The 27,870-nt window shown below is 39.8% G+C and overlaps 1 protein-coding gene across 2 annotated transcripts; it reads right to left on the bottom strand.

Moving 5' to 3' along the window:
* Positions 1 to 24: 24 nt before the first annotated feature.
* On the bottom strand, positions 25 to 25,806 carry LOC126386760 (laminin subunit beta-3-like). Of its 2 annotated transcripts, XM_050039324.1 has the most exons (23): positions 25,717 to 25,806; positions 25,574 to 25,622; positions 23,419 to 23,573; positions 15,749 to 15,863; positions 15,028 to 15,101; positions 14,597 to 14,788; positions 13,419 to 13,482; positions 13,149 to 13,339; positions 12,245 to 12,365; positions 11,671 to 11,859; positions 11,329 to 11,484; positions 10,225 to 10,418; positions 8,873 to 8,969; positions 7,511 to 7,886; positions 7,160 to 7,320; positions 6,278 to 6,489; positions 5,774 to 5,980; positions 5,431 to 5,575; positions 4,911 to 5,118; positions 4,516 to 4,657; positions 4,229 to 4,405; positions 3,074 to 3,236; positions 25 to 1,475 (listed from the first exon to the last, which is right to left on the bottom strand). In XM_050039324.1, the coding sequence occupies exons 2-23, from the start codon at positions 25,596 to 25,598 to the stop codon at positions 1,336 to 1,338; spliced, it is 3,504 nt and encodes a 1,167-aa protein (XP_049895281.1). In that variant the 5' UTR covers positions 25,599 to 25,622; positions 25,717 to 25,806; the 3' UTR covers positions 25 to 1,335. The 2 variants fall into 2 exon arrangements, with proteins under 2 accessions (XP_049895281.1, XP_049895282.1); XM_050039325.1 differs by lacking the exons at positions 23,419 to 23,573; positions 25,574 to 25,622; positions 25,717 to 25,806 and adding an exon at positions 16,396 to 16,568.
* Positions 25,807 to 27,870: the final 2,064 nt, after the last annotated feature.

Genomic DNA, 27,870 nt, shown 5'->3' with positions numbered 1-27,870 from the left:
CTCTCCAGTAAGACACACACCAAATCATTTATGGGCTTTTATTTAAATACTGTGGATTCTGCACAAACAACAGATGAAAAACAGAAAATAAATAATGTAACATTCACCCTCTTTTTCAGTCCTAAAAATGCAGTAACTGTGATGTTACGTTCACAGTAAAGTGTATTGCTGCTGACAAATAAAAGTTTGCTGTCAGAAAGTCAAAGGCTGTGATATTTTTCTAGATAAAATGCTCAATGATGAAAATGATATTGACAAACTCACAATAACACAATGTTTTTGACCAAATATCGATACGTACCCATACAATGTGATAATATTGGTACTTTTAAAATGTATTTATACACACATTGAGGATTTCTGATCTGTAAATAGAACCACACCCCCCACCCACTCCCACCTACTTTGACCCAGTTACTTATAACTGGTCTTTAATGCACAGTGTATTCCAGGTGGAGAGTAAAAGTTTACCTCAGCCTGAACGCTCTTTCTATCTCATTCAACCCCAGATAATGACTTCCTACATTTCCCACAATTCTTTGACAACTGCCAGAGAAGAGGTGCAATAGAGAGGTGAAGTCCGTCCCATTACATTGGACCTCCGTAGGACCTTACTCCCAAAAATCAGCATTTTATATACATATGATGTTTGTTGATAAATAAGATAATTTTGCAGGTTAGAAAGTCACAGTTTATTTTAAAACTATTGAAGCATAAGACTTCCTCTCTTGAAGCTACAATGCTTGTGTGCTTCGTACTGGGCTGTACTCACACAGGCAACAGGTCTTGCTCGTTCTTTTGCCTCCCAACTGATAAAAAGGCCAGGAGTCGCTGAATAAAATACATCTGGTAAGATAATGTTACATTTGTGTATGGACCATAGCTAGGTTACTTAGCTTGCTAGCTGGTGCTGGTGATATAGATTGTGTGAGTCGAGAAATGTAGTTCACTAAATGGTTTCACACCCAATCCAGCAATGCTAAGACAAACCTACAACAAAGTGCAACTTTTTTTGACTTGCATCTTGTATCTTTTACATTGACAAACATCATATGTGTAAAAGGGTTAATAAACTGACTTGTCTTTCGCTGTTGACTACCATCCATAGTTTTTTCCAATTAAGGTCCCATGAGGGCCACCGAAAGGGTGGGGGGACTTCACCTCTCTATGTTATGGAGAACAGTTGTAGCAGTGTCCCAGAGTTAGTGAGGAATTCCTCTTAGTAAAGTGACAACTTTTTTTGACAGTAGAAGGTGTAAATGGTGTGGAAGGCTGGTATGAAGTGCTGCAGTGATGGCAGCAGCAGATGCTGCTCGGAGGGCAGCTTGGGGACTTTTAGCCCTGACAGGTGCTGAGGTCACTGGCTTTCTTTCGAAGTGCTTTCAAAAGGTCTTTAAGCTTAGTGTCGAGTCCTTCGAGCTTTGTTGACTTCTGAAGGATCTCGTCCTGCAGCGTCCTAAGGGTATCAGCTTTACCTGGAAAAAGATAAAAGTACAATCTGAAGACCAAGAAAAAATCATTCAAGAAAGGATTTAGTGTTTCCCTGCCAGACTCTTATTTCTGGCAATGTGCAGAAGGCCAATTGAAAGACCAAACAAAAACATTTAGACCATCATGTAAGGTAACTCTGGGAAAAACGGCTTTTAAATCAGTATTAAAAGTGACAGTAAATGCTCTTGAACAGATACTGTAAATCTAAATGGAAGATACTACAGGTGGAAACACTGGGCTGTGTTGCTTCTATAACGTGTTTTCTTTCAGACTAGTGGAAAGATAACATCTAAAATACACATTTAGGTGTTTATTTCAGTTCCAATATCTATTTTGAAAATGTATGTAAAAAGCACATATTTATTAGATAATTGTGCCCCCTTTGCTTATTTAAACATAACATTTTGGTAAACTTAATTATTAACTGGGGAAGTTTCATGGTGATATCTTTTTTTTGTTCAACCCTATTTACCTGTAGTGTCTTATTTTTGCTTGAAAAAATAGCCTTTAAAGATATGTACTGTAAAATTCCAGAGTTTTTTCCTCATACTCTGAGCCAGACATCTCCACCTTAGTAGCACTAACCCAGCAGGTCTCCAACCGCACTACAGGCTGATAGTTATTTGAATTAGGCTGTGACGTTGGGTGACCAAAATTCAATGTCAGGGTGTCTAATGCCAATGTCAATTTGACACAGAATACTGATGACAGATGATGGTGATATTTTGCTGGTTTTAAGTTGTGTTGTGTAAGTAACTAAAATCCGATGTCTTGCAAGCATCTCATGCCAACGTTATCTTGACATCCACACAACGTGAAATCTTAAGTTGTTGGACATTTAAAATATTGTCAACCTGATTTTCATTCCAACCAAAATTTAATGTCTGTCCCAGGTAAGAGTCCAATGTCTCTCCAACGTCATATTGATGTCTGGTGCCAGCGGATTACATACACCAGACTTTTACCAGGTTCTAACAGAGGGGTTTGTTCATATATTATCCTTGCCCGATTTATATATCATTTTATTCCTAAAAACATGGCAAAAATGTTTTTCTATGGCTGTTGACATTTATGGAGTGATGAAAAGAGATATCAAAAATTCCCTCTGTAAAAAAACCTTTGACTCTTAATGAATGAAACATTCAACCTGGCTTTATCCAGATTTCTGAAATATATGCAAACCAGGGCATATCTAATATTTCATATTTGATATTTAAACAATGCCTCTTTTTATATTACAACACAAAATTTCATGTGTCTCTCATTCAGTTGTCTTTTTCTTTAAGTTTACTGCCTGCCAAAGAGCCTGTCTCCTTTCCATATTAATTCTGTTTCCTAACCTCTGAGGCAGAATAACAGTCAAGTCAGAATCAGCAGAGAGAAACACTAAGTTCAGCTATATTTATCAACCATCTCAGCATCACCCTGAGAAATTGCCTTTCAGAGCAATGGTGTAAAGACTTATCTATGAGGCTTTCTTGTTGAAAGTGAGTGACATTACTCAAAAAAAAAAAAAAAAAAAGTTTGATGTTAGTTTATGAAACACAGACTTGATGGTGGTGGTGCAGTTTTGCTGTATTACCTTCCAGAGACTTCAACATGTTTTCAGTGGTGTTGGCCAGAACTCCAGCATCATCCTTCAGCTTCGCCAGTCGATCCCCCACCGGCCCTGCGCCTCCACCTGGCCCAGGGGTTGGAGCCGCGTCTTTGAGACGGTCCAGCAGGTCCTCCACGGACGACAGTTCCTACAAATACACACACACAGACATATTTAAACCGTCCCTCTTCAACAAGCAGCTTTAATAGGGTGTCTCAATAGGGTGTCTTCCAGGAGATTTTCAGTAACTTTCCCTAAATGCAGACATTTGCATAACTCACTATTTAAATGTTTCAGCTAATTTTGATATCTCTATACTACCTTTACACTAAATACAGGTGGATTGGCGAAGTTCTTGTGATAACCCCCCCCCCCCCATACCATTACAGTATAAGACACTAAAAAATGCCAATAGCTATACTCTTCGCCCTTAGCCCAAGATACGATTTTAAAGGGGAACAATTGACCTTACATGTAGCCACGGGCTAATTTTAGAGGCCTGATTTCTCTCAAATTTTGGATAATATTCCCACTGGAGAGTGTCCAATCATGTTTAGAAGCTTTTATGGTGATTTGTATATGGTAGAAAGTGCCACTTTTCTCCGTTATAGTCATTCCCAGCTGTAAGTACACTGCTAATGTACATGAAGCTACATGTTAACATCAGGAAAACATGTTATCTTTTGCTTGCTGATGGTAATTTCTCCTGATTTGGGATCATATTCCTGCTGGAACATGTTCAGTTATATTTTGAAGCTTTAATTGGTGATTTTCACTGTTTTCACTGTAAAGTGCCGCTACTTTCCGTACCACTCATTCCCCAGCTGCAGTGACAGTACAGAGACACAGATACGAAAGACCCAAAAATGCTGACCAATCAGAGCAGACTGGGCCTTTTTGTTTAACAGACAGGTGCTAAAACAGAGTGTCTCAGACAGAGGGTGAACGCAGGTGTTTCAGCACAGATGGTATGAGGAAAATAAAGTGTGTTCTGGCCAATAAAGCATGTAAACAACTAGAAACCTTAAATACAAGTATGAACCTGAAAGTTAGCATAATAACTTCTCTTTAAACTGGTCCCTTGTAAAAGTAAATGTTCATTTCAAACTCCTGCTTAAGCAGCTTCAGCAGGTCTCCCACCTTATCTGCTGCATCTGCTTCATCTTCAGCTTTGTCTGCATTGTCCTGTGCATCCTGGGCTTCCTGCCTTGCATCCTGCAGCAGGTCTTTGAGCTCGTCTAGTTGAGGCTTTATTGGCTTCATCATTGTTGAAACATCATCCAGAGCCTTCTCAGCTGGGCTTAGCTTGTCTTTGGCCTGCATGAAGAGAACCCTTAAAGCTCAGTACTGCTCGGCAAACAGCTTTTATTTCAATGAATGATCCACCATGTCACCCATCCACTGTTTGATGTTTATATGCTTCCTACCATAGTCAGATTGTTGTTCAGGTTGTCTATGAGATCCATGCTGTCCTGCAGTTTGTCCTCCAGGTCAGCGAGGGAGTCCTCCGTTGTGGTTAAGTTTGTCACCAAGTCGTCCACGTTGTCCTTTACTCCCAGTGCCGTATCCCTGTAAGTGTGCGATCAGAGAAAAACTTTTACATCATTATGACATTTATCATCACTACAAATACATATCAGAGCACTTAGATGCATCTTTCCATGTTTTTTGTGAATTGTTTTAATATCCATCCTGGGATTATTAGTAACACTAGTTTTGCAATACTGGCTTTTTTAAATGCTGTGAATTTGCAAAACTGATTATTATCTGAAAAAGCAGCAATAAGCACCAGTAACCATCACGCTGGCGTATAAAGACCCACCTGGCATCCTCGGCTTCCTTCAACAGTTTCTTGGCTGTTTCCAGTTGCGGCTCAGCATTGTTCAACACATCAGTGCTGTCTGGTAGACTGGCCGCCAGATTCTTCAGATCCTCCAGCTTCCTCTTTAGAGCAGCAAGGTTGAGAGGCAGTTTGGCTTTCAGGATCCAGTCGCTCACCTCCTGGATCTGGGTCAGGTTGGAGGATGGGTCTGTGTAGACAGAAAAAGGAAAAGTTGGAGGCAAAATTGCAAAGGCACAACCTTGGCATCCCCATCTCATGAAACCATTCCAAACCAGCCATCATTACTGAAACCACGTAAACTTCCATATAACCGTCCACTCAGGGGCAGACTCAGGCTGACGGAGGGGCTTGGGTGAATAAAACAGCTGCGGGCAACAGTGTGCAGATGTTTTCTAGCATGTAAGGCAGCCAACATGGCAAGGCATTGTGTTTTCTCCACTGGAAGGGCATTCTTAAAGGCACTTTATCCATCTAACCTCTGTACCAAAACATTCTTTACCTGTCAGGAAATCTTTGAGGTCTTTTACAACGTCACGCGTCTCTTTCAAGTCGTCTTCTAGGTCATCTCTGGCCTGCTTCATCTTATTGGACAGTTTCTCTGCAGACTTTCGCACCTGATTGGTTGTGTCCTGTGTATCCTGGAGCTGTAAGGAATTGATGTTAAATAATGCTTTAGAATCTGTATATTGTTTTTCATAATCTGACAATAATCTAAAATAATATTCCAACAACATCTAAAATTGACTGTGCTCTTGTAGTAAAGTTACAGCGATGTGCCTGTGGAGTCAACAGGAGAGGAAAGTGATCAGAGGGGGTGTGTGTGTGTGTGTGTGTGTGTGTACCTTCTCTGCAGCCTCTGTGATCCTCCCAGCGAGATTGTCCAGTCGGTCCTTCACATCCTTAACATCAGCGTCAGCCCTCTTGCTCAGAGGGAGGGCGCCCACGCACTTCTCACCTTTTTTACAAGGTGGGGTTCCAGGAGGTGGACACAGATCTCCACCCTCACACTGGAGAGGGGTGCAGGGCTTTGAGCGAACACTGCCACATACCTGAAAAAAAAAAGTCACAGATAGGGATATTAGGATTTAAAGAGGAAATATGGAAGATATGGTCCCAATAACAAAATGGCCATCAAATATCAGGGGTTGATACCATTCCCAATGAGCTGCAATAGAATCTCTATATTGCAATATTCCTAAAGATGGCACATATTAGAAGATGCAGACCTGCTCAGCTTTACACTTGTACTTCTTCCAAAGTATTTTCTTTCCAAAAATACACTATAATCTATCTCCCTAAATGAGACGTCACAGCATCATGTTAATGAACTGAGGCCTGGTTGTTACCTGTTTGGCAACAGGAGTGAGGTCTGGTCGGGACGCCATGTTTTGGTTCAGTTTATCCAGGTCTCTGGTGTTGCCTGGCTGTATTTGCTTTTGAAGGTCCAAAGTATCTTCTCTGATGTCAGCTGATTCCTTCACTGGTTTTTTGCTCGCATCTACTTTGTCAGCTGCGTCTTTGGACTCATCGTAGGCGTTCTTGATTGCAGAAATAGCTCCTGAATAAGACAGAAAAAAGCAACATGAGTATATGTTATAATGTCACCACATTACAATGTCTGTTTCATTAACAGGTGGAAATTATGTGTTTCTGTCAGACATTCTACCTAAACCAATACTAAGTGAGCTTGTGCCATGTTTTAAAACAAATGTATGCAACATTCAGAGCATTAATATAGCAGCAATCTACTACCTTCTATGTAAAGATATAGTGGTGTAATGGCATCCTAAGAGTGAAGTCATGCTGCCTCTGTGTGTGTGTGTGTGTTGCTTTTCTGTAATTTGTTGTAGTAAACGGTGGCCACACATGCATGTTAGTGCATGTGAGTGTATACCACAGGCTAGCTAATCATTGCAACTCTGCAATGCGCTCATGACGGTCACTGCTGATAACACTGTCCCAATCCACAGTGGCAAAATGGCGTCGTCACAGAAGCATAATACCTACCCCAATTAACAGTATTAGCTCTGTCAACACTGTTAGCCGCCAGCTCAGCCACCTCCATGTTGAGAGTCGTGTGCAGACAATTGTGGCTCAGACTCTGAATCATAGATATGCTCTGAATGTGGCATACAGCTACTGTAAGTTTTTATTAGAATATATGTAATTAATGATCCATCACTAAAGGTGTAGTGTTTGACACTGATTTGTGTGTCTTCGTTTCTGACCTGTATTGTTTGAACTAACAGAGTTGTCCTTTGCATCTTTCTTGGCTTTGTATTCTTTATTGAGGCTGTTCAGCAGATCCTGCATTTTGTCCAGCTCTGTGTCCAGATTAGGAGTTTTTGCCAGGGGTGGAAGGTCATCGTTAACTTTGTCCATCTGGTCCCTTTGAGACAAAAACACAAGTTGCTTAATAAGGCATCAGTTTCCATCCAAGAGTTGGAAAAGGGGAAAGAAATTATATTCATGAATATCAGAAAACATTCCACAACAATGATGAAAAGCTTTAACTGGAGCTGATCGGTGTTTTTATAGCAAATCCAAAATCTGGCTATATTTTCTCAGCTGTCCCTCACCTGAGCTTGTCCAGTTGGGACAGAGCATCATTGACCTGTGAGGCAGTAGTGAGAGGAAGGGAGATGGAGTCCCGGATCTGTTTCAGGCTGGCCTCCAGGGCGCGGATACGAGGTCCAAAGTTTCCAAGATCACCAGTACCTCCAGGACGAGTAGGCAATTTCGGGGAGAGTCTCTCAAGAGCTGAGCTGAGGTTCTGTCTCTGGGCGTCCAGGGTGAAGAAGCAGGAGGGACATTTCTCGCAGCTAGGGAAGGAGTCACAGTGTCCTTTATTGCAGGTGTCACAGCGAGTACCAATGACACCTGGCCGACACAAACAGGCTCCTGTCTTCTTGTCGCAAACTTCTGGAAGTGTTCCTTCAATATCACACTGACACTCTGCGGAGGAGGAGATGAAAAGTTTCAAGTATTTTATTATAATATGTACAACAATTTGAGGGTCAGAAGCCTCAGGTGCCTACATACTTGATGTGGATTTTTTAGAAGTTGCTTCACTGCTGCACCCCAGTGCCTCATGGAGCAACATATGTTTCACAGATACAACTTGTATCTGCTATTTTTGGCATTTGTTGTCCATCCTCTAGGTTACTTTGAAAATACTACTGAGATACCACTCCATACATAAAAAACTGTATCAAAACTAGACACTGACCAAACAACAACATACTTTACACAACAACAATATTATATTTGAAAAAACAAAAAACAACTGTAATCTAAGTAAAAAAGTAATAAAGTTTATGTTTACATTAAAGAGGATTATGCTCATGATCATGTTCATACTTGTGTTTAAGGCTCCTACTAGAACATGTTTACATGCTGTAATGTTTAAAAGAACACATTATTTTTCCTGTACGGTCTGTGTTGGAACATCTGTATGCACCCTCTGCCTGAAACGCTTCATTTTAGCGCCTGTCTCTTGAAAAAGCTCAGTCTGCTCTGATTATTCGGCATTTACGGGTGTTATCCATCTCTGGAATGAAAAATAGTTGCAATTTCTACCATGAAAAATCACCAGCAAACGTTTCTAAATCAAAGTCTCCATAACCGGACATTTTTCAGCAGGAATATGATATGAAATTGGGAAGAATATTCAACATGCTAACATCAGCAACCCTGACATTAGCATGTAGCTACATGTAGCAGTGTAGTTGCAGCCAAGGAATTACTGTAACAAAGTAAGACAATATCAGTACTTTCTGTTGTAAAAAGTTACCAATAAAAGCTTCTAAAGCAAAATTTTCACGACTGATATGTTTTTTTTTTCATCTGACTGAAACAGTAAACTAAACTACAACTTCGAATGGAGTCCCACAAAGCTAAAAAATTGCTTCTAGTAGAGTAATCACAAAGAGTTGACTCACGTCGGCAGCCTAAGAGAGAGTCTCCATATGTGTTGTCTGGGCACCCGCTACATGTTAGGCCTCCAAAGCCTCGTTTGCATGGACACTGACCTGTCACCTGCAAAGAAGGAAACAGTTTATTATTAGTGTCATTTCATAATAAATACAAACTGGACACAAACTCTGGTTACAAATCCATCTACTTATTCTCTGCTACAGAAGTCCAGAGAAACAAGTGAGAAACAAAAAGATCAGGTGATCCATTTTCTAAGTTTGATCTAAATGTTTTTTTCTCGTGTTCTTCACTTACAAACAGGTGAAAAAAGTTTTGCCAAGATAATTTTACATCATTAAAATACAAATATATTTGAATACATTTCTAGTCAAAAGAAGGACGTGACAGTAATGCTACTTATCTTGCTAACACACAATTTGTCTCCATTAGTCACTTCCTGACAAAAACATGCGAAAAAAGAGTCCAGGTTGAAAAATATTGAAGTTTACCTTTAAAACTCATCTTAAAGAAAACATAAATGCTTTTAGTCCTATTTGGAACACAGTGAAGTGGTGTACGTCAGCCTCTTGTGGCTGAAATGGGTATTACAACAACAAACACTTGTCAATTATCCTGGCAAAACCTTTTTTCCAACTGTTTCACAGATGAAAAAGAAATTTAAAGAACCTAGAAAGATGATCCTGGAAAAACATTATTATCATCTGTTCTTGAATTATAAACATAGGAGAGAAAATAAGTTGGATTAGACTTAGAAAACGTTTCTTTTCTCACTTGCATCTCAGAGAGTTTATATTGTTAATGCACGTCTGTGTTGTTGCCTTGTTATGTCTTATAAAGCTGCTGTTTTTTGAGAAGTTGCGGGTTATTTAATCGATGTAGTCTAATATTGCCTGTTGCTCCTGCTGTGATGTCTAAACTTTAGTTCTTTTATTTATTGTCATGTTTGTTTAATTGCCTGAGTTTTGTCCTCTTCTCTGGTAATATGTTTTTAACTGATAGTCAGTTGTATGCTCTGGCTGCAAAGTGCAGTTTATAGAAAAATAATATATTCTTGATATGGACATTAGGGCTCTGTGATGTGATGTGTATATGTTGACATGTTAATGCACTTTTTTGTAGCATAAATAAATGTTTCATTTAATAGGTCTATCATATAACATTATCATTACATACATCTACTTCTTTACCCTCTCTTTACCCCCATCTCCAGTGTAAAATGTTATCAGAGTACATTTTATCTGACCTACATTGTACTTTTATCTAAGTATATTTTTACGTAATTTCTTTTTATTTATTTATTTTTTTTTTACAACATTTCATATTGTCATGTTACATTCTTTCTGGGTAGTAGTCATACCTGATCACAAGCATCACTGTATGACCTGGTGGGGTCACAGTTGCAGGGTTGGCAGCGTCCTGACAGGGGTGGTTGCCAGTAGCCTTTTGAACACACGTCACACGTCAGGCCGTGGAAGTGGGGACGGCAGGGACACTGGCCGGTAAGTGGGTCACAAGCATCTGACAGTGACCCGTCTGGTGAACAGGAACACTCTGGACAGTGGGGGTAACATCAGAGTTAGGAAGGAGTTATGGACACACACACACACATCAGATTCCGCACAAGTATGCATAATTATGTTATTAGTGAAAGTATCAGTGGAAGTTTAAAGCGACAGTTCACAACAAATAAAGATTCATATTATTCCTGTTACATGTAGTGCTGTTTATTAGTCTAGATTGTTTTGGGGCGAGTTGCCGAGTGTTGGAGACATTGGCAGTAGAGTTGTCTGCCTTCTCTTCAATATAATGGAACAAGATGGCACTCAGGTTGTAGTGCTGAAAATGCAAAAAAACAAACACTGAAAAACTCAACAGCAATGTCTCTTTTCAGAAATCATGACCCAGTTAGCCAAGATACTCAAGACCATTTCTGGAAGGAGACATTGCTGTTGAGATTTTCAAGTTTATTTTTTTGGGTGCTTTGAGCACCACAAGCTAAGTGCCATCTAGTTCCATTATATTGAAGAGAAGTCAGACATCTCTATGGCAGACATCTCCAGCACTGTGCAACTCACACATAAACACCCTAGATGGATAAATAGCACTCCCGGTTGATTTGGAGGTGAGCTGTCCCTTTAAAGAAGCAAAAGAAAAGTCTAACAGTTAATAACTTGATATCTGGAGTTACAAAACATCAAAGTGTCAAAACACAGACACACAGACACACAGACAGACACAGACACAGACACAGACACAGACACAGACACACACACACACACACACACACACTTTCATCATAGCTGAAAGGATCAGTGAACTATTGGAGATTAAATGTACTTTCACATGTAACATTCAGGAGCATGCAGTGAACACGCTTCTAGTTTAGTGCTCATTGAAAACAGAGGTGAAAAAGCAGACTGTGCCGTTACTAAGTGTGATATGGCGGTGTTAGATGACTCACTTGAGCAGCCCAGAGGGTTGGAGGCACTGAGGTCGTAGTAGCCTCTCTTACAGCGGTCACAGCGGGGACCTTCAACGTTCACTTTGCACTGACACAAGCCTGTGCTGTCGTCACACCGACCCCCGTTCACTGTCCCCTCAGCACTGCATGTACAGCCTGGCAGCAACACAAACACCCACCACTCATCAAAGATTATATCTATATCCAAATGTTTTGCACAATTTTGAAGTTTAAGTTTAAACTTGCATGCTGCTGTCATATTTTTGATGTGTATGGCTTGGGAAGGATCCAACTGAGAGTTAGTAACTTAAATAATTAGCATTTTACTAAAGAACCACTCACGTATGCAGGCATCAGGGCGGTCCATTCGGCTGCGAGGGTTTGGCTGGTAGCCTGGGGCACACTGGTCACACTTTGGCCCTGTTGTATGGTGTAGACAACCCTCACAGACACCTCCACTCTTCCGCCCACTGGCCTCATACACCACCTGGTCAAAGTGACAGCGCTGGGCGTGGTTGTTACACTCACAGCCTGAGAAGAGGGTGAAAGGGTATATAGTTAAGGTTAATGAGTCAAATTAATTCAATACATTTGATTTAAAGTACCTTTCATGTATCCCAAAGACAATTTACACACAAAAAAACCCCAAACAATTTGCTTTAATGGCTCTAAAACAGTCATTTTATTTGATGTGTGCACGGGTGTCTTAAAATGAAAAGGTAGTGTTGACAGACCATCTATGGTAGAGCCCTTATGTTACTTATTTTGATAATGGGGAATTAATATAAGACAACAATAAAACAAAAAGGCATCTAGTTCTCAACATTTTCTTCCACTCCTTGTAATATGGGTCTTGCTTATCATGCTGATCACCCTTGTTTATAGAGACATTTAACAGGTGTGGGTGAAGTCTTACGTTTGCAGGTGTGAGTGTTTCCCTCCTCTGCAGGTCTCCAGGGCAGATCATTGTAGAGATCAGCACAAACCTCACAGTTCACACCTGCTGTGTTGTGCTCGCAGTCACACTGAGGACTCACCTACAGAGAGACACAGTAAAAGGGCACATGACAAAGATGTTCAGTCAAAGGTCAGCTCATTCACTCTACGCTGTGATCAACAGAGGACTGGTACCAGAGACATGGGTATCACAGCACCAAGCTATCCCAGCAAGCTTATTCAAGTGAAATGCATCTCGATTACAGCCTGCACTGACGATTAAAATGTTACTATGCAGAAAGTTGGAAATTAGAATACACACCTATGGGTCAATAAAACTAATCTGCATGTCTTCCCATGCAAGCACAGGGAAAACATGCAAACTCCACATAGAAAGGCCCGGCTGGCCCGTGGGCTCAAAATCTGTATGGCGACAATGCTAACCACTACACCATGCATGTAAGCCATGTGAGGGTTCTCTGCTAAATGTCTTTTCTTTGATATTAATTTGAGCATGCATGAGGATCACTGTCCTGGTGGCCACAGCAGCTGAATAAGCTGCTTCATTAATTAACGCTCTGGGCAGCCTTTAACCAGCATATCGTTTTCAGCTCAATGTTTTTAGCAAACTTTGTGGTAAGAGAGAACCCTGCTGGCACAACTGTGATTCAGTTACAGTAGTGGTCACTTTTTTCTCTTTCTCATTGTAGCAATTGGAGTGCTGACATTTTGTTGTTGCTCGTTGTCTTACAGAAACTCCAATGATAAGATCAATATCAGTCTCCTATCTGAACAGAAGTGCTGCAGGTCCAGGGTGTGTTTAGCCTAGTTTAAGAAATAAACTGGAAATATTATGCCCCCGAACCCCTGCATACTGTACATACCTGTATACTGTTGGGCAGTGGATTGTTGTACGTTTCTGGCAGGCATCGGTTGGCGTGTCCATGGCACATACAGCTGCCTATCACCTTCATCTCCTTCAGGGCAAAAAACCTACTGAGAGCTCTGCCTGGTAGACGTGGCACATCGCCAAGCTCCGTCATCTTCACCCTCAGCCCCGTTATTGCAGACACATCTGTGGATGAGGCAGCTGTCAAGTCAGCAGGCTACAACCTTCAACTGGGTGTAGTAATTCATGACGGACAAAGGCTTACCTTCAATTTTTTGGCTTTTGGTAGCTGGGACGTAAGCATACTGACGCAAAGGACTGAACTGGATCTGGAGAAGAGGAATGTACATATTATTACACCATACATATGGATCTTTAAATTGCCAAACATTGCAGTTCCTCAAATGGCCACTTGAGGTTGGCACAAAGAGCAAGTCAGTCCCCATAGATCCCCATGTTAAGATGTCGACTTTACAACCTGATACAAAAAACGGTTTTGGCCTCTGAAGAAGTCCTGTTCAGTGTTTGGTTTTACTAGAAGACCCTCTAAGGGGTCCAGTGTTCGGTTTTTCCTCTAAGTACAGTTTTTTTTTTATGGTTTTAAGCCTGTTTTTCGCTAGCAAAAAATAGCATCGGCATTAGTATTACCACAGCTAACCACAGCCTAACTGTGCTAACCAAGCTAGCAGATAGCATAAGGGTTATCTCCATCGTCTTGTCCAAGTATGGTCACCACTGGCCCCAAAAATCCAAGATGGTAACGGCCAAAATCCAAACTATGGGTGATGTCACCGTGGCTTCGTTCGTTTTCTTTGTTGAATACAGTTCATGGTTTCAATAGCTTTGACCTGTCATGTGCATTATGTGGTATCTAAAGGCACAGTATACATTTTGTTTGTGTCTTTAAAGGTAATAAATTCTATTTATCAGGACGTAAGTCATTTGCTCTTTTTAAGGTACAAAACAGGAAAATAAAACCCAGGTTGTACAAAAAATTAACAAAAAAAAAGAAAGAAAATTAAACAGTATATTGACGGTCAAAATGACACAAAAAACACCCTAAAATGAAAAATCTGACATCCAAACTACAACTAAAAACAAGACATGTTGTTTAATTGATTTTCACCTAAACTCCACAGTTTTTTCTTTTTAGTTTTTTTTGTTGTTGTTGTTGTTGACGCATATAATAGCTTAAATTGAATTTGGCCAGATTTTATGCCCACAAGCAGAAAAACAAACAAACAAACAAAAACGTTTTCTGCTGCTGCTCTGAAATAAGGTCCTCTTGTGGTAAGTAATGATAAAAACTTAAACATTTTAAGTGAAATTGTTTGTCCTGCAAATATAATTTTGTAATCTGGAAAAACCACACATTTTGAATGATTACTTTGACTGAAGACAAGTAAAGCAGTTGAATCCTGCCAACAAGGTGTTTGTCCTTACTGTGTGGTCTTGGTATGGGTTTCCTCCAGTAGGGGGCAGTGTGTAGCAGTATGTATCGTCTAGGGTCAGGGGTGTCGCCGTGGGAACTCCAGGAAAAGTTCTGTCACAGTCTGTAGCCAAGTAGAGAGCAGGCTGCCACGTTTTGCCGTTATCTAGTGTCTTCTCTATAACAAAGGCATTGGGACGAGGACCCTGCAAAGAAGAAATAATGAGTAAACATTTCAGGTTTAAAATTCGTAAATAATGTATGAGTAATAAAATGCACTGTTTATACTGAGATGTGATTCATAAACTCTAAACAAAACTCATAAGATCTATTTTAGAAGTGGATGCAGTATCGCAACACTCATCAAATGTTAAATAGAAAAGACAGAAGTGAACAGATTCGTGGTGCTCATATGATCCAGCAGTGATCGCAGACTGCATCATACCTTGAAGTTGAGCACCAGGTTGTCAAGCTGGAAAAGGTTGTCGAGGTCCAACTGGAGAGTGACTGGATCCACCTCTGCAGGACAAACAAGCAGAGAAGCATTTTTATGACAGATGTTCACACAGAAACACAATGCTTTCTTTTAAATTCGTTTTCAGACAGATTTGATGTTGTTTCGTCTCCTGCAGCCAGAGCAAACTGTTCAGCACACTTTAGGGTTACTGTAACAGAGTCCTCTGCTGGTGAGGACTGCTCAGAATATGATGGAAGAGAAAAAATGGAAAGAGCTCAGTTAATTAAATCAATGGCTATAAAGCAAAGTATACTTTGAAATGTCACCCTTTCTCAAATATTAAATGGGCGTTATTTGTGATTCTCAGCCTCATATTTGTATTTATATTTATTTAAAGAAATAACTGTCTGTCACAGAATGTCAATATATCCTGACAGTAGTGCATGAGACAGATAATCTGTGAAAAAATAGTGTGAGCATTATCTGGCAGATAATAAATGGCATTCTCAACCTAATAGTCTGTGTGGCAGGACACTGTTAACCCATAATTATGAGGTTGATTACCATTAATTAAAACCCATTTGATCGAGTTGTAAGATAAGAACCTGTTGGAAATATACCATTTCACTCCTGCTACTACAGTAGAAACCATTTTGTTTCTTTGTTTCTTTCTGTCTGTCTGTCTGTGCTTGTTTATTTCTTTGCCCACCTTTCCTGGACTGCCACCATCTGTTTGGTGCAGAAGTGGACAGGACTTCCTGGACAGTGTGGGCCAGTGGACCGTCTGGATTCCTGGAGTCACATGGACAACACTTCATCCTCCTCTAAGGAACAAAAAAAACAACACATATGCCAGTCAGTAACATTGGACTTTCCTGCAGAGTTACATTGTAATATCTGGTGTATGTGTGAATGGAATTGCATCACTGTGAGTGACAGGTGTTTGTCCTTAAAATGTCCCATGGACCTAAGACCAACTTCCAAATTTATATCTTTTTCTCAGTGCTATGCCAGTTAGATAAGCCGTGTCACTGACCAGGTCAAAGGTGCCCGTGAGACAGAAATCAATGACTAACAGGTTTATATTAAGGCAAAATCTGTTTTCAGCTGGTCAACACTGTTGGCATAAACTTTGCCCTAGTAACAGGTAAAGAGGGAAAAATGTGCTGCCAATGTTCAAATCTGACCATCTTTTGCATACGTTACATTTTGTGACACCTGTGTCTCACATGCAGAATTTATCCACCTGACAGGATTTGAAGATGGACTCTTTCTGCTGACACAATTCCAGTCAACAACTGTAGACATCTAAATAATTCATCCAACAAATTACATTGTGGGTGATTGTCTACTCACCCTGAATCAGTCAAAGCACCTGTGAAGTCTGCATGTACATGTATAACCCCCCGCCCCCAAAACAAAAAAAACACACAAAATGAGCTGCGTGCAGTTTAGGAAGACACCCAGCAAGTTGTGCTCTCATCACTAACAGCTGGGCCCCTGCTTTCTCTCGTCAATATTTAGCAGCTCCCCCTCATCTAAGTACTCTGGACATGACTGCTGCTCTGGCACACAGACCATGGCAGCTTTCCCTGTAGGGAAAAGTTCTTTTGGGATTGCTGATTGTTACAACATAAATAGCCTTGCTTACGTTTTTCCCGCCAGCTACGTGTCTCAATTCACTCACCCACATTAGGATGGATTATGATAAAATTGTGGTCTCCACACCAGCCGGTGCTGAGATAACCCAGATGGCATTTCTCAGACTCAAACAGATCTGTGGTTACACTTAGTTATTTAAAATGTCATGGTGCATTGAGAGGGAAAATTCTCCTTTCTGCCTATAGAGCAGTAACTGCTTCAGTACAGTGAAGAAGGCTGCAGTGGCAGCCGCTCAACCCAGCTTTAATTTAATGTGTTGAATAGGTGAGCAAGGGAACAGTGTGGCATTACTTCTCTCTGTGAGCACCACATATCGTCATTTTATATTGTGTAGTTTTTCATAGTAGAGGACAGCTGATTCTGAGTCTAGTGGGACACCATTTGAGACCCCAGTGGAAAGACTGTTGCCTTTTCCCATTCCAAAACATTTATGAAATGTTCTGTGATGATTTGGATGCCATGTTGTTGACATTCCTGACCCAAGAGGTCTGTCTCTGGCCCTTCCTGGTCAATCATCATTGCACGCCACGCAGGATGTGAAACACCAAAAGCTATTATTGGTTGAGGCTCAACATGCAGTCTGACATGTCTCGGGCTGTGTGACAGCAGGAGTTGAGGCAGCATAGTCATTTAATCTGATCATAGTGACAACCTCAAAAAGCATAAATGCCATGTAGCCAGATCTCACCACATTCCAACTATTTTCAGTCTTGCACCAACCAGGTCACTCCTTAAATTGCCCTGTGTAAACCATCTGGAAATGTTGCTTTCATAACAAGCAGCCTCAAGGCCTTTACACACTGGGGATGTGACAAATAAACAACACGAAAATGCGAAATACGTGCCTGCAAATATTTTGCATCAAAACTATTCACACTGGCAGCGATGCAAATTTGCAATAGTTGCAACACTTGATCAATAAAAGTTTTTCATGTGAATAGATTTGACCACAAACATTACAGGGAGCCTGTTGACCCAGAGCAGTCTGTCTGAGGTAAGATGTACAGCTTAAGCTATTTAAATCTGTTGTATTGAGTCTTCTCTTCGTGAAATTCTTTAAGTGAATCTGAATTCGCTGTCATGAACAGTTCTGCAGTGTACGGTAATGTTATATGTGCAGGGCTTTTATTGTGAAAGGTAAGAATGAAAGGAGTTGATCTAGTATGTGCTGCCTTTGTCAAGGAAGGAAAGGAAAGGAGGAATAAAGTTTGTTGTCTTGGTCTGGATGTAAGATCCTCCATGTTGTTGTTTTATAATCCTCAGAAATTGGTGCAAAATAGTGCGAAAGCTAGTTCTTGCTTGTTCTGAAAAAAATGAAGTCGCGTAATATTTGCATTCTGTGTGAAAGCATTCAGTACAAAGACCAAAGCTAAAAAAATATATCGATGTGCAAAATAATCGCACAAAAACAACACAATAAACAAAACTAAATAAAGAAATGGCCTCCAGTCTATATGTGGACGTTCTGTGAATCGATACTCCTTTCTGCCACAAAGTCAGCCTGCTGCCAACTTTGGACCTTGGCCTTGTCTCTGTCTTATGTAAAGTATAAGCCTCAGAATTAAAGCGTCTATCGTAGTCAATAGATAAAAAGGCCCTCACCCATATAAAGCCTATAAAGTAATAAATTGCAATGCTTTGACATAAATGTCAGTTCTGCTGTAGCTTTGTAACCTTGATGCCAATAAGACAATTATTAACCCACGGTCTGACAGCCTGAAGTTTTTAGATTTCAGCTGGTTGGCTGCAGCTTCTCCTACTTGTCAGGAGTTACAACAACAATTTTGTGACCAAAGAAAAAAAAATTATAAGTAGTGCTTCAGAATATGAATAAACTCATAAAAAAATCACACATTCATAAATTCTTCAATTGTACTGTGGGTCTTTGTGTAGATTTTTTGGCCTTTACTGGGTTATTGCTTATATTCTGATACATGCATGTAAATGGCTGCTTTTTCCCACTTTTGATGAAACAAGAAAGCAGTTTCTCCTTCTTGCAAAGCTAGGCTAAACTAACTGGATGCACAGGTGATAAAAAGATATCAGTCTTTCCAGGGTCTGAAACTAGCACCCACCACCAGCCAAATGTGGGTAAATTGTTGGCAGTGACGAATAAAATCGTCTGCCGCATGGCGGACAGAGAAAAGGAAACACAGAAAGAACTCTAACTAACTTCTAACTATTATAAGCAACACTATGGGCTGTTCTGATTGACAGTCAAAGTTCAATGAATTCTAACCAGTAACCACACACACAAGAGCAGACAGTTACAGACAATATATATACACATTAAGTAATCAGTTGTGTCATTGATGCGCTCTCTTCATCAACATGTCAGTCCTAAAGCCCAGCAGATAAACTCAGTTTACCCTCCTCCAAAGATACAACTCCCCTCACCCACGCACACACACACACACACACACCCACACATACACAAATAGCAGCTTCAGTGTGTCCTGCACTGACCCTAGCTACATAATAGACAACATGATAATTGTCATATATTTGTTGTATGGCCACCATTAAATAGTGACTTCAACTTAAATGTATTCAATCTTCAACCTTTTTTATCTTGTTGCAAAACAGTAAATCTTATCTTATCTCGGCTGATACAGACTTAACCCTCTTAAAGACTCGAGTGCGTCCATGCCATTTTTATACCTACTTCACCTTTGTTAACCCAGTAAGCATGACAGGGAGGTTCTTCTTAACTTTATAAATGTAGGTTAAAAGTGATTCTACGTGGAGGATTTTTCCCCAAGGTTTGTGGCTTTTGGCACTGCATGTATCACCTCAAACAAATCTGCAACTTCAAACACACACTGTTTGCACTTGCCAGCTGACTGTTGCATCAACTGGGGACAAGTATTTGATTCTTAGTTATAGCACAAAGTGGACACTGACAAAATGAGTTGGCTAAACTAAATCTGTGTCTGCATTGAAACCAAAGGAGTTTACATTTCAACTACCTGCACTACTTCACGTTAACTACTGACAGCAGGAATGAAATCACTGATGTTGGTTAAAGATAAGGACACATAGTCACATTATCAGTATCGGATATTAACAGCATAAAGAGAATATTACATGTATCTGTATTAGGATTAATTCAAAATATGCCTGATATATCAAGGGCTGGATGGAGTGATTCTGAACTGTTGGGAACTGTTTGGGATGACCAAAATCTGTTAGGCCCAGGGGCGTAAATATAGACCGTGCAGGCAGTGCGGTTGCACTGGGGCGTGTGGGGTTAAGGGGCTCAATTGCCACCTGGAAATACGCCCATGTTCAAAGAAGAACTCACGTTAAATCAAAAATGTTTTTCTATATATGCCCTCAAAAAGGCAAACCCATCTCCATCATAGTTTTCTGTTTTTGTAAACAAGATTGACAAGCTGTGCACATCTGCAAGCAAATATAACATGAAAGCACGCAGTAAGACACACTGTTGGTAAGATGCAAGTAAGTAGGGTGCAACCCTAACAAAAATAACAAAAAATAAATAAATAAATAAAAAGAATAAGGGCTTTAACTGTCGTCTACAGACTGTAAGTGGGAGAACGTATCACCCTACCAACTGAACTTTGAAGAGGCTACATGACATTCAGACTCTGAGCCGGGAATTGCTTGCACACAGTTCTCATCTCTAACATCTCAAGCAAACATGGAGGTGGCTGAGCCAATATGGCGGCTAGCCACCATATTTAGCGAATAGCCAGCAGCAATTAGTCAAAGTGTGCCATGAAGGGAGGGACTTACATGCAGTAACATACACACACAGCCACCTGGCCACCAAAACAAAGAACAGAGAAGCTTGGATTATAACACACATCGAGGGAGCGTGTCTTAAGGACAATATGACCTCCCTATATCTTTACAAAGCAAGGAGTTCTTTGCTGCTACTGTATGTCAATGTTCACAATCTCATATATAGAACCTTTAAGTCTCGATATACTGCAGTAGCTGAAATTTAACCTGGTCCCCTGGACAGGACTGCACTGATGTATCAACATAAGAAATTCTAAAATTTACCAAATAATTCTATTCCAACATCAAAACCAATCTGCAATACAAAATCCCAGGTTTTCCAGGATATGCGGAGGCAAGTGGAGGAAGTCATGAGTCATTGGTGGTTAAGTCCAAGTTGAGTTGCTAGTTCTTTTTTTGATTTCGTCAACTTGAGTCTGAAGTCATCAAATTTGTCAGTTGAGTCTGACTTGAGTCAACACATCTGCACATTACTATCAAAACCTTCAAATACAATCTACATCACCTTCAAAATATTCAAGGCCAAGGCAACACTGAGCCACTAGACTAGACTTGAATCAACTCTACAGTGTTTGCTAGAAAGGCTTACTCATTTGATATTACACTTAATTGTTCACTGTAAAACTTGGTACTTGCAGCAGTGTGATGATGCATAGCCAACAAGATCTGACTAGTTTTCAATAATAGCTGTGAGGGCTTTCATCTTTATCACTGTTGCTCTTTCCTGGTAGTCATGCATATGTGGGTATTTGTCTCTATGTGTCAGCTCTGAGATGCAGCTGAGTGTTCTTGCCCCTCCCTGTCTGGACAAGGTGCGGCTCAGGTATTAAAAAAAAAAAGGGGAAAAGGTATTTATCAATCACAGAGAGTCCACGCCTAACACAGCTATCCATGCCCTGAGGCAGCTTCAACACAGTGCACATACATTGGAAGGTTTGAAGATTGTGTAACATCAACACAAACATTATCCTGCCTGTCTCTCTGTGCTGCTCTGTCTTTTAGGTTGGATTTGGATTGCTTAGGTTTAGGATATCTGTGTGAAGACCATAATGAAAATCACTTAAAGTTTGAAAATAACTTTTTAAAGAGAAAATATATTTCCATGTGACAGTATAGTAATGCTACATGTGATAACTTCAAGCTGCAACCTCCAGGGCTGAAAAATGAAGCCAACACTGAAGTGTCAAAAACAGTAGTTTTAGTAGTAGTAGCAGTAGTTCCTTTAATGGGCATTTGAGACTGGCTCCAAGAGCAAGCCTATCCTCAGACACCCCAGTGTTAAAAAACCCCAACTTTACAGCAGAAATAAACATGTTTACAGCCTGGTACAAAAAAAAATTTGGGGCTTGGAAGCTGATTTCCCTGTTCATGACAACTGTTCAGAGGGTTGACCTTCCATCTAATAGGAATTAACCTTCATAATAACAGTGATGTAAATGCAATAACATTCTATTGGCATGAAGTAATACCCTGCCTGGTTGAAGGTACGCCTTACAATGCTATAAATGGTTCCGGATTTGCATTAGCATTAGCATTGGCATCATCATAGTTAACCATAGCTGTAAAATGCACTGTATAATCCAAGCTAGCAGATAGAGTTAGAGTTATCGCCACCCTCACGTCAAAGTCTGGCTCCAAAGCTGCCAGATGGCTACATCAAAAATGCCAACTCAAGGCTTCCGTGCAGGAGTCCCAAAAACTAATGGGTGATGTCACGGTGGCTACGTCTGTTATTTCACTAACTGTTACTCAAGTACTGTACTTAGTCATCATTTTGAGGTGGTAGAACTTATTATAGACTCTACTGACTTATCTAATGATTTCTAGCTTAGAAGACTTCTGTTTTTCTTCCATTACATTTATCTGAAGGTGGGAGTTTATAGACACATTGCAGATGATACATTTCATAATCAATGAGTACTTGTGGAACCTTGGACTGTAGTTTAGTAACAGCTGGGCTACACTCCAGCTCTTGATCTCTGCTGCCCACTTATTCTGTGTTGCACCATTAATCTTATCATACACTGTTACAAAACTGTTACTGCACATATTAAATATCTTTTAGTACATCTCTTTTAAAAATGTTCTATTTCACGGAATAGTGACAACACAGCAGATACACAACACCAAATTTAACCTTTAACAATATTCAGTATTACCTAAATATTGACACCCAGTGGGTTGGGTTCCAGTGTAGTTTCACTTGTTTTAGTGAATTTTTTTTTTTAAACAATCGTCAGCATGATACCTGATTTAAGAAAAAGCATATCTGTACTGCAAACAAAAGTTTTAACATCACATTAGAGGCACTTTTCTCCCTATTTTTTAACAAACATAAAAATTGCAACATTACAGCCTTGACTCTTGCTCTGTGTATTTCCTCTGCTCTCTCTCTTATTACAAAATCAGTGTTTGAATCCAGTGATGGGAGGTTTGTGCTGAGCCAGCAGATGGGCTAGCGAGTGGTTTTGCAGACATTGGTCAAAGAGTACAGTTGCAACACGAGGCTCTGGCACTGAAATCAGACTGTTTCACAGATGGACAGCCGGCGGTCCAGCCAAAACCACCAAAGCCTCCATCCTGTCTGTCTGTTCACTGTGACCTCTGCACCGCTCGCCTCCTGACAACGCAAACCCCACGTAGAGACCCATGCATTGCCTGGGTGAACACAGCTGGCTGAGACTGTGTTCATGCCCTTGTTTGACTGACATGGGTTTTTATTAAACCAATATCAATATTTAAGCATTGAAACTGCTGTTTTTGCTTTTGCTTTCTCTCAGGTATGCCTGTTCCCACATTTTTAACAGACAACTAGCAGCCAGCCTTCTTTGGTCAAGATGATTTACTAGATTTGATCACAGCAGGTTTGTAGATGTTGATACTAATATAGTGAAAAAGAGCGACACAAACTTATAATAAATGTCCTTAAACACAGGATTGTGCTCTTACCTGTTGGTATGGGGTGCAGTAGACCTCGGAGCCCGTGAGGCCACAGGTTGAGGTGGCATGGAGTTGGTCAGCCCTGCCAAGGAGCAGGTCATCGCTGGGTGGGTAACAAGCCCCCCGAGAGCAGTCGGTCTGGGCCTGTGATACTGCACTTATGGCTGTGAGATAGAAGGCAGCACAACAAGAAATAAAAGATTACAGTGAGTTGTAACTATATGACAAATATCAGTCATTAAAAACATCAGTATACCACTTCACTATCAATACGGATATTTATCATGACATACAAGTACTGTCTGAAACAAGGAAAGAAAAAGGAAGGGAATTTCAACCCTACTTTTTCAAGTACACGGCACTTGAACCACAGTGCATGCAGAAATTTGTTTTTTTATGCTGTAACAGTAACACAAAATTTGTATTTATGACAATTAATTATACTTATTTTCTGGTGAAAATCATCTCTTTTTGTAAAGATTGTTTATATAAACTTAAAACACACCAAAAATACTGTCTATTTATAATCTTGTGTAATCTGGATAAAAGACTTTCTTTATTTACTGATTTATTCATTCCTATTGTAGATATATTTTTTTGGTAGTATATTCCACATAGAAGTGATATACATCAGCTCAGAACTGTATGCCAAGTTTTTCTAGTTATAAATCTATAATAAACATTGTGTTTTGGTTTGGCGCCTATTCAACCTATTTAGAGTTTCCAAGGGCTTAGAACATTATGATGGAAGTATATGATGACTCAGTTATGTCTCATAAGTTGCAGCAACAGTTTTTGGATTGATACAGTTTGTTAAAGATATTTGGTGCTAAATTTAAGCATTTTTTTCACTTAAGAAATGATATAAATAGTCAAAAAATCCCTCTAAATACCACATTAAGACACTGAGACCTTGAGGGGCACCGCAGAAAATTCCATGCTGTGATTCGATATTAAAAACTTTTGATATTTGGAAATATCTGTAAAAATTGATAGTGAAAGTGATTGGATGGCGAGCACTTCTGTTCAGAAAACTCTACTTTGTGGTTAAAGTTTCATGAGACTGTGATTTTCCCAGAGGTCACAGTTGGTTATTTTATACAGTGAGGTTAAGTTTTAAAAAAATGCATCACTGAAATGAAATAGCTACAATGGGGGCTAACATCATCACACATGAATAACTTTAGGCTCATTTAATCCACAAAAGTCTCAGCTTTCCAGTCAGATGCAATTAATGCAATTCCAAGACTGCTCAGGGGCCACAGTATGCAGTAATATTCAAACAGATTAGGCAAAAACACCACATTTGTACCTCACACAAATAAACTGTAGCCTGATTTTTGCCCCAAACTGAATGACACGAGCATTAAGTGAACAGATGTGTAAATGGTAGACTTGCGGGTACCCACAGAACCCATTTTCATTCAGATATCTTGAAATGAGATGTCAAGGGACCCCTGTGAAAATGGTTGTGCCAGTTTTTTCCTTGCCAAAATTTAGCCTGACTTTGGTGCGTTATTTATCACATTTAGCACTTCTCTTGGTACCAATGGATGCCTTGAACTCATCAGTAGGATGGAATTAAGATTAAACAAGCATTAAAAACATTAAACATTAAAAAGCTAAAAGAAAGCACTCATGAAGGACACACCGAAAATGCTCAAAAAGGATGCTTTCTTAAAGGTGAGGCACAGTCAGAGTGCCTCACCTTTAATATGTATGTATTTACATATTTGAGAACTAATACTAACAAGTTGCTAACAATATTTTGTTTTGTCAGATTTTAAAAAGGTCTAAGTATTCAGTATTTTCCCTAAAGTCATGTTCTTGTCAGTGCAAAGTAGAGTAGTTGTAGTAATACCCCTCCAGAGTTAACAACTCTTTAAACATGTGCCATCATGAATAGAGAGTATGCAGGATTTCAACCAATCACTGCAGCAGCTGTGTTCAGGTTAGTTCCTCCTCTCTGCTAGAAAATGGAGAGATCAGTATAATCAGCTGCTGCAGTGTTTCGCTGGATGTAAAACCTGTGCACTGACAACTCCCAACAATTTAAACATCTGGTGTGGAAAGTTCAAGGTGAAAGTTATAGGTCAAACTTGAAACAGAAAGAGAACAACCAAATCAATATTAAAGCAGGAGAAAAAAAATAAATAAATCTTACCAGCAAAAAGTAAAAGTAACCTCATGATGAGTTCTTCTTATGGAAAAGTCTGGAACAGAGGAGAAAACAAAAAAATATCAGCAAGCAGTAACAATCAAATATCATCAAAGCTAGTCGACTGTATTTCCTGATGTGAGACTCACCTGGCGGTCTGTATTCTATCAGCTCTGTTATCTGCTGTATTAAACTGTGTGTTGCTGCTAAGCTCCTGCTTTATAAACACTGCCTCACCTGGACGGTATGATACAGTGTGTGTCAGAGTCACACCCTTCACCACCACTCCCTTCACCCCATGAATCAACACACACGCATACAGACATGCAGGCAGACCTAGACACATAGTCAACACAAAGACACCAAGGAACACACACAAACTAGACAAAGACTAAACAAAGTGTAATAAAACAATATTGTGACATCGAATAAAAACTTAAACTGACCACACATGATTTCATCTGCTCATATAACTAATTAAAATGTTTGTTTATTTGTTTCTTTTTCATGCGCAGGCCACAAAAAGTATTACAATATTAAAACATATATCAAGGTTCCCACAGGATTTTATCCAAATAACTGCTGATCCTCTGACTTTTCATATTACAGCACCATGATCAGCTCAAGTTTCAAATGTGTCCAACACTTTGGTTCATGACCTACAAAACTTACATTCCCATCAGCCCCAGTTGTAGCCTACTTTGTGTTTACCGCAAATTTGCAAATGTTAGCATGCTAACTCTCTAAGCTAATACTGCGCTCACACAGAATCAGGCAGACAGTAGATGGCAGATCAGATATCATTTTAGTGGACGAGAGCAGGATGGTAATATTAAGTGAGGTCGGCAGAGAATACCGGCAATGGTAACGGTAGAAGCCATTGCCATTCAAAGTTGAAATATCTTAACTTTTTGCTGTCCTCTGCGATGGAATCATAGACTGTATAGAAAGATGGACGACATGACAGCACCCCAAAAGTGAAGCCGTAACATCTCAATGGCCCCCTTGTGTGTGGCTGGAGTATAGCTCATAAAGCCCATCCTCTCCATGTCAGTGGATGGGACATGGGCCAAACTAAAAACTCAAAGTACACATCAAATTATTTTTTTCCAAAGAGGGTTTCTGTCATTTCAGGTAGTTTTATCACGCTGCTGTATGTTCAAGTGTTCGTTTTTCTTTTAAGTTTGGTTTTAATAAAGATATTTAATGCTATAAAATAGGGATTTTACAACATGATTGACAATGAACTCACATTCAGTGGCACTGCTTGTGATCGGTTGGACGGGTGTATTGGCGGGAAACTTGATGCTGCGGAGCTCGCTACTGGACAGACTCTGGCTCCTAATGATGTCACCAGAGCAAGATGGCAGTGGCTGTATACAGGATATTTTAGCTTAAGTTCTTTATATACAGTCTATGGACAGAATTTACAACCAGACCAGATGAGTGACCAGTAGCTCACTCACACAATTAGAAAACATGGGCAACTGGACAATTACTGGACATTACAAGAATAATTACTTCATGCATGGTTTTATTGTCCTACCATTCCATCAGCATGTTAGTTTGTTTTTCCTTTGCCATCCAGAGGGTGCTGTCCATGTGCTGTCTACCGTCTGTCTGATTCCATGTGAATGCAAGGCAGCATAAGGCGGTAAATATTGTTAGAATTATACCTCCTAAACACCAGCATGTTATCAATGTGAACATTTAGCATGCTAATTTTAGCATTTCGCTCAAAGCACCATTCAGCCCAAGTACAGCTTCACAGAGCACCTAACAAGGCTGTAGACTATTTCCATATTACATACCATAAGACTTTGTAGTATGGAATTAGTCTACAGCCTTGCTGGTGCATTCACGCCAGGAAAGTGACAAAATGGAGTATACTCGAAGCTAACAGTATGCACACTGAAATAGGCCTAATGAATTTTTGAGTGTGCTGTTGCTGGAGGGAAACTTTGATATTTATATAAAAATTGATATATGATTGTGTTCATGACCAAAAAAAAAAAAGACTTTAAAAAGCACAAAAGCCATGGGAAGTGTTGTAAAGACAATTTGGCCAAAAGTTTACTTAATATATATAAGATGCCTTATGCCTTAGCACATATATAACCTATTATGCTGTATGTATAACAAGTCATATATTCATTAGCCTCTAAGCATTACCATAGGGCTTCTGTAAAAAAAAACCCATAAACTACTGACACTACAATTAAACTTAAAGTTAAGTTAAAATATCTGTAAAAAGTTACACTGTGTAAATTATATTCAGCAGAAAATAAAATGATAAGAATATT

Source organism: Epinephelus moara, chromosome 24 (genome assembly GCF_006386435.1).
Source record: "Epinephelus moara isolate mb chromosome 24, YSFRI_EMoa_1.0, whole genome shotgun sequence".
Lineage (NCBI taxonomy): Eukaryota > Metazoa > Chordata > Actinopteri > Perciformes > Serranidae > Epinephelus > Epinephelus moara.
The sequence above is the reverse complement of the archived record's forward strand: the minus strand, read 5'-3'. Positions and strand labels throughout refer to the sequence as shown.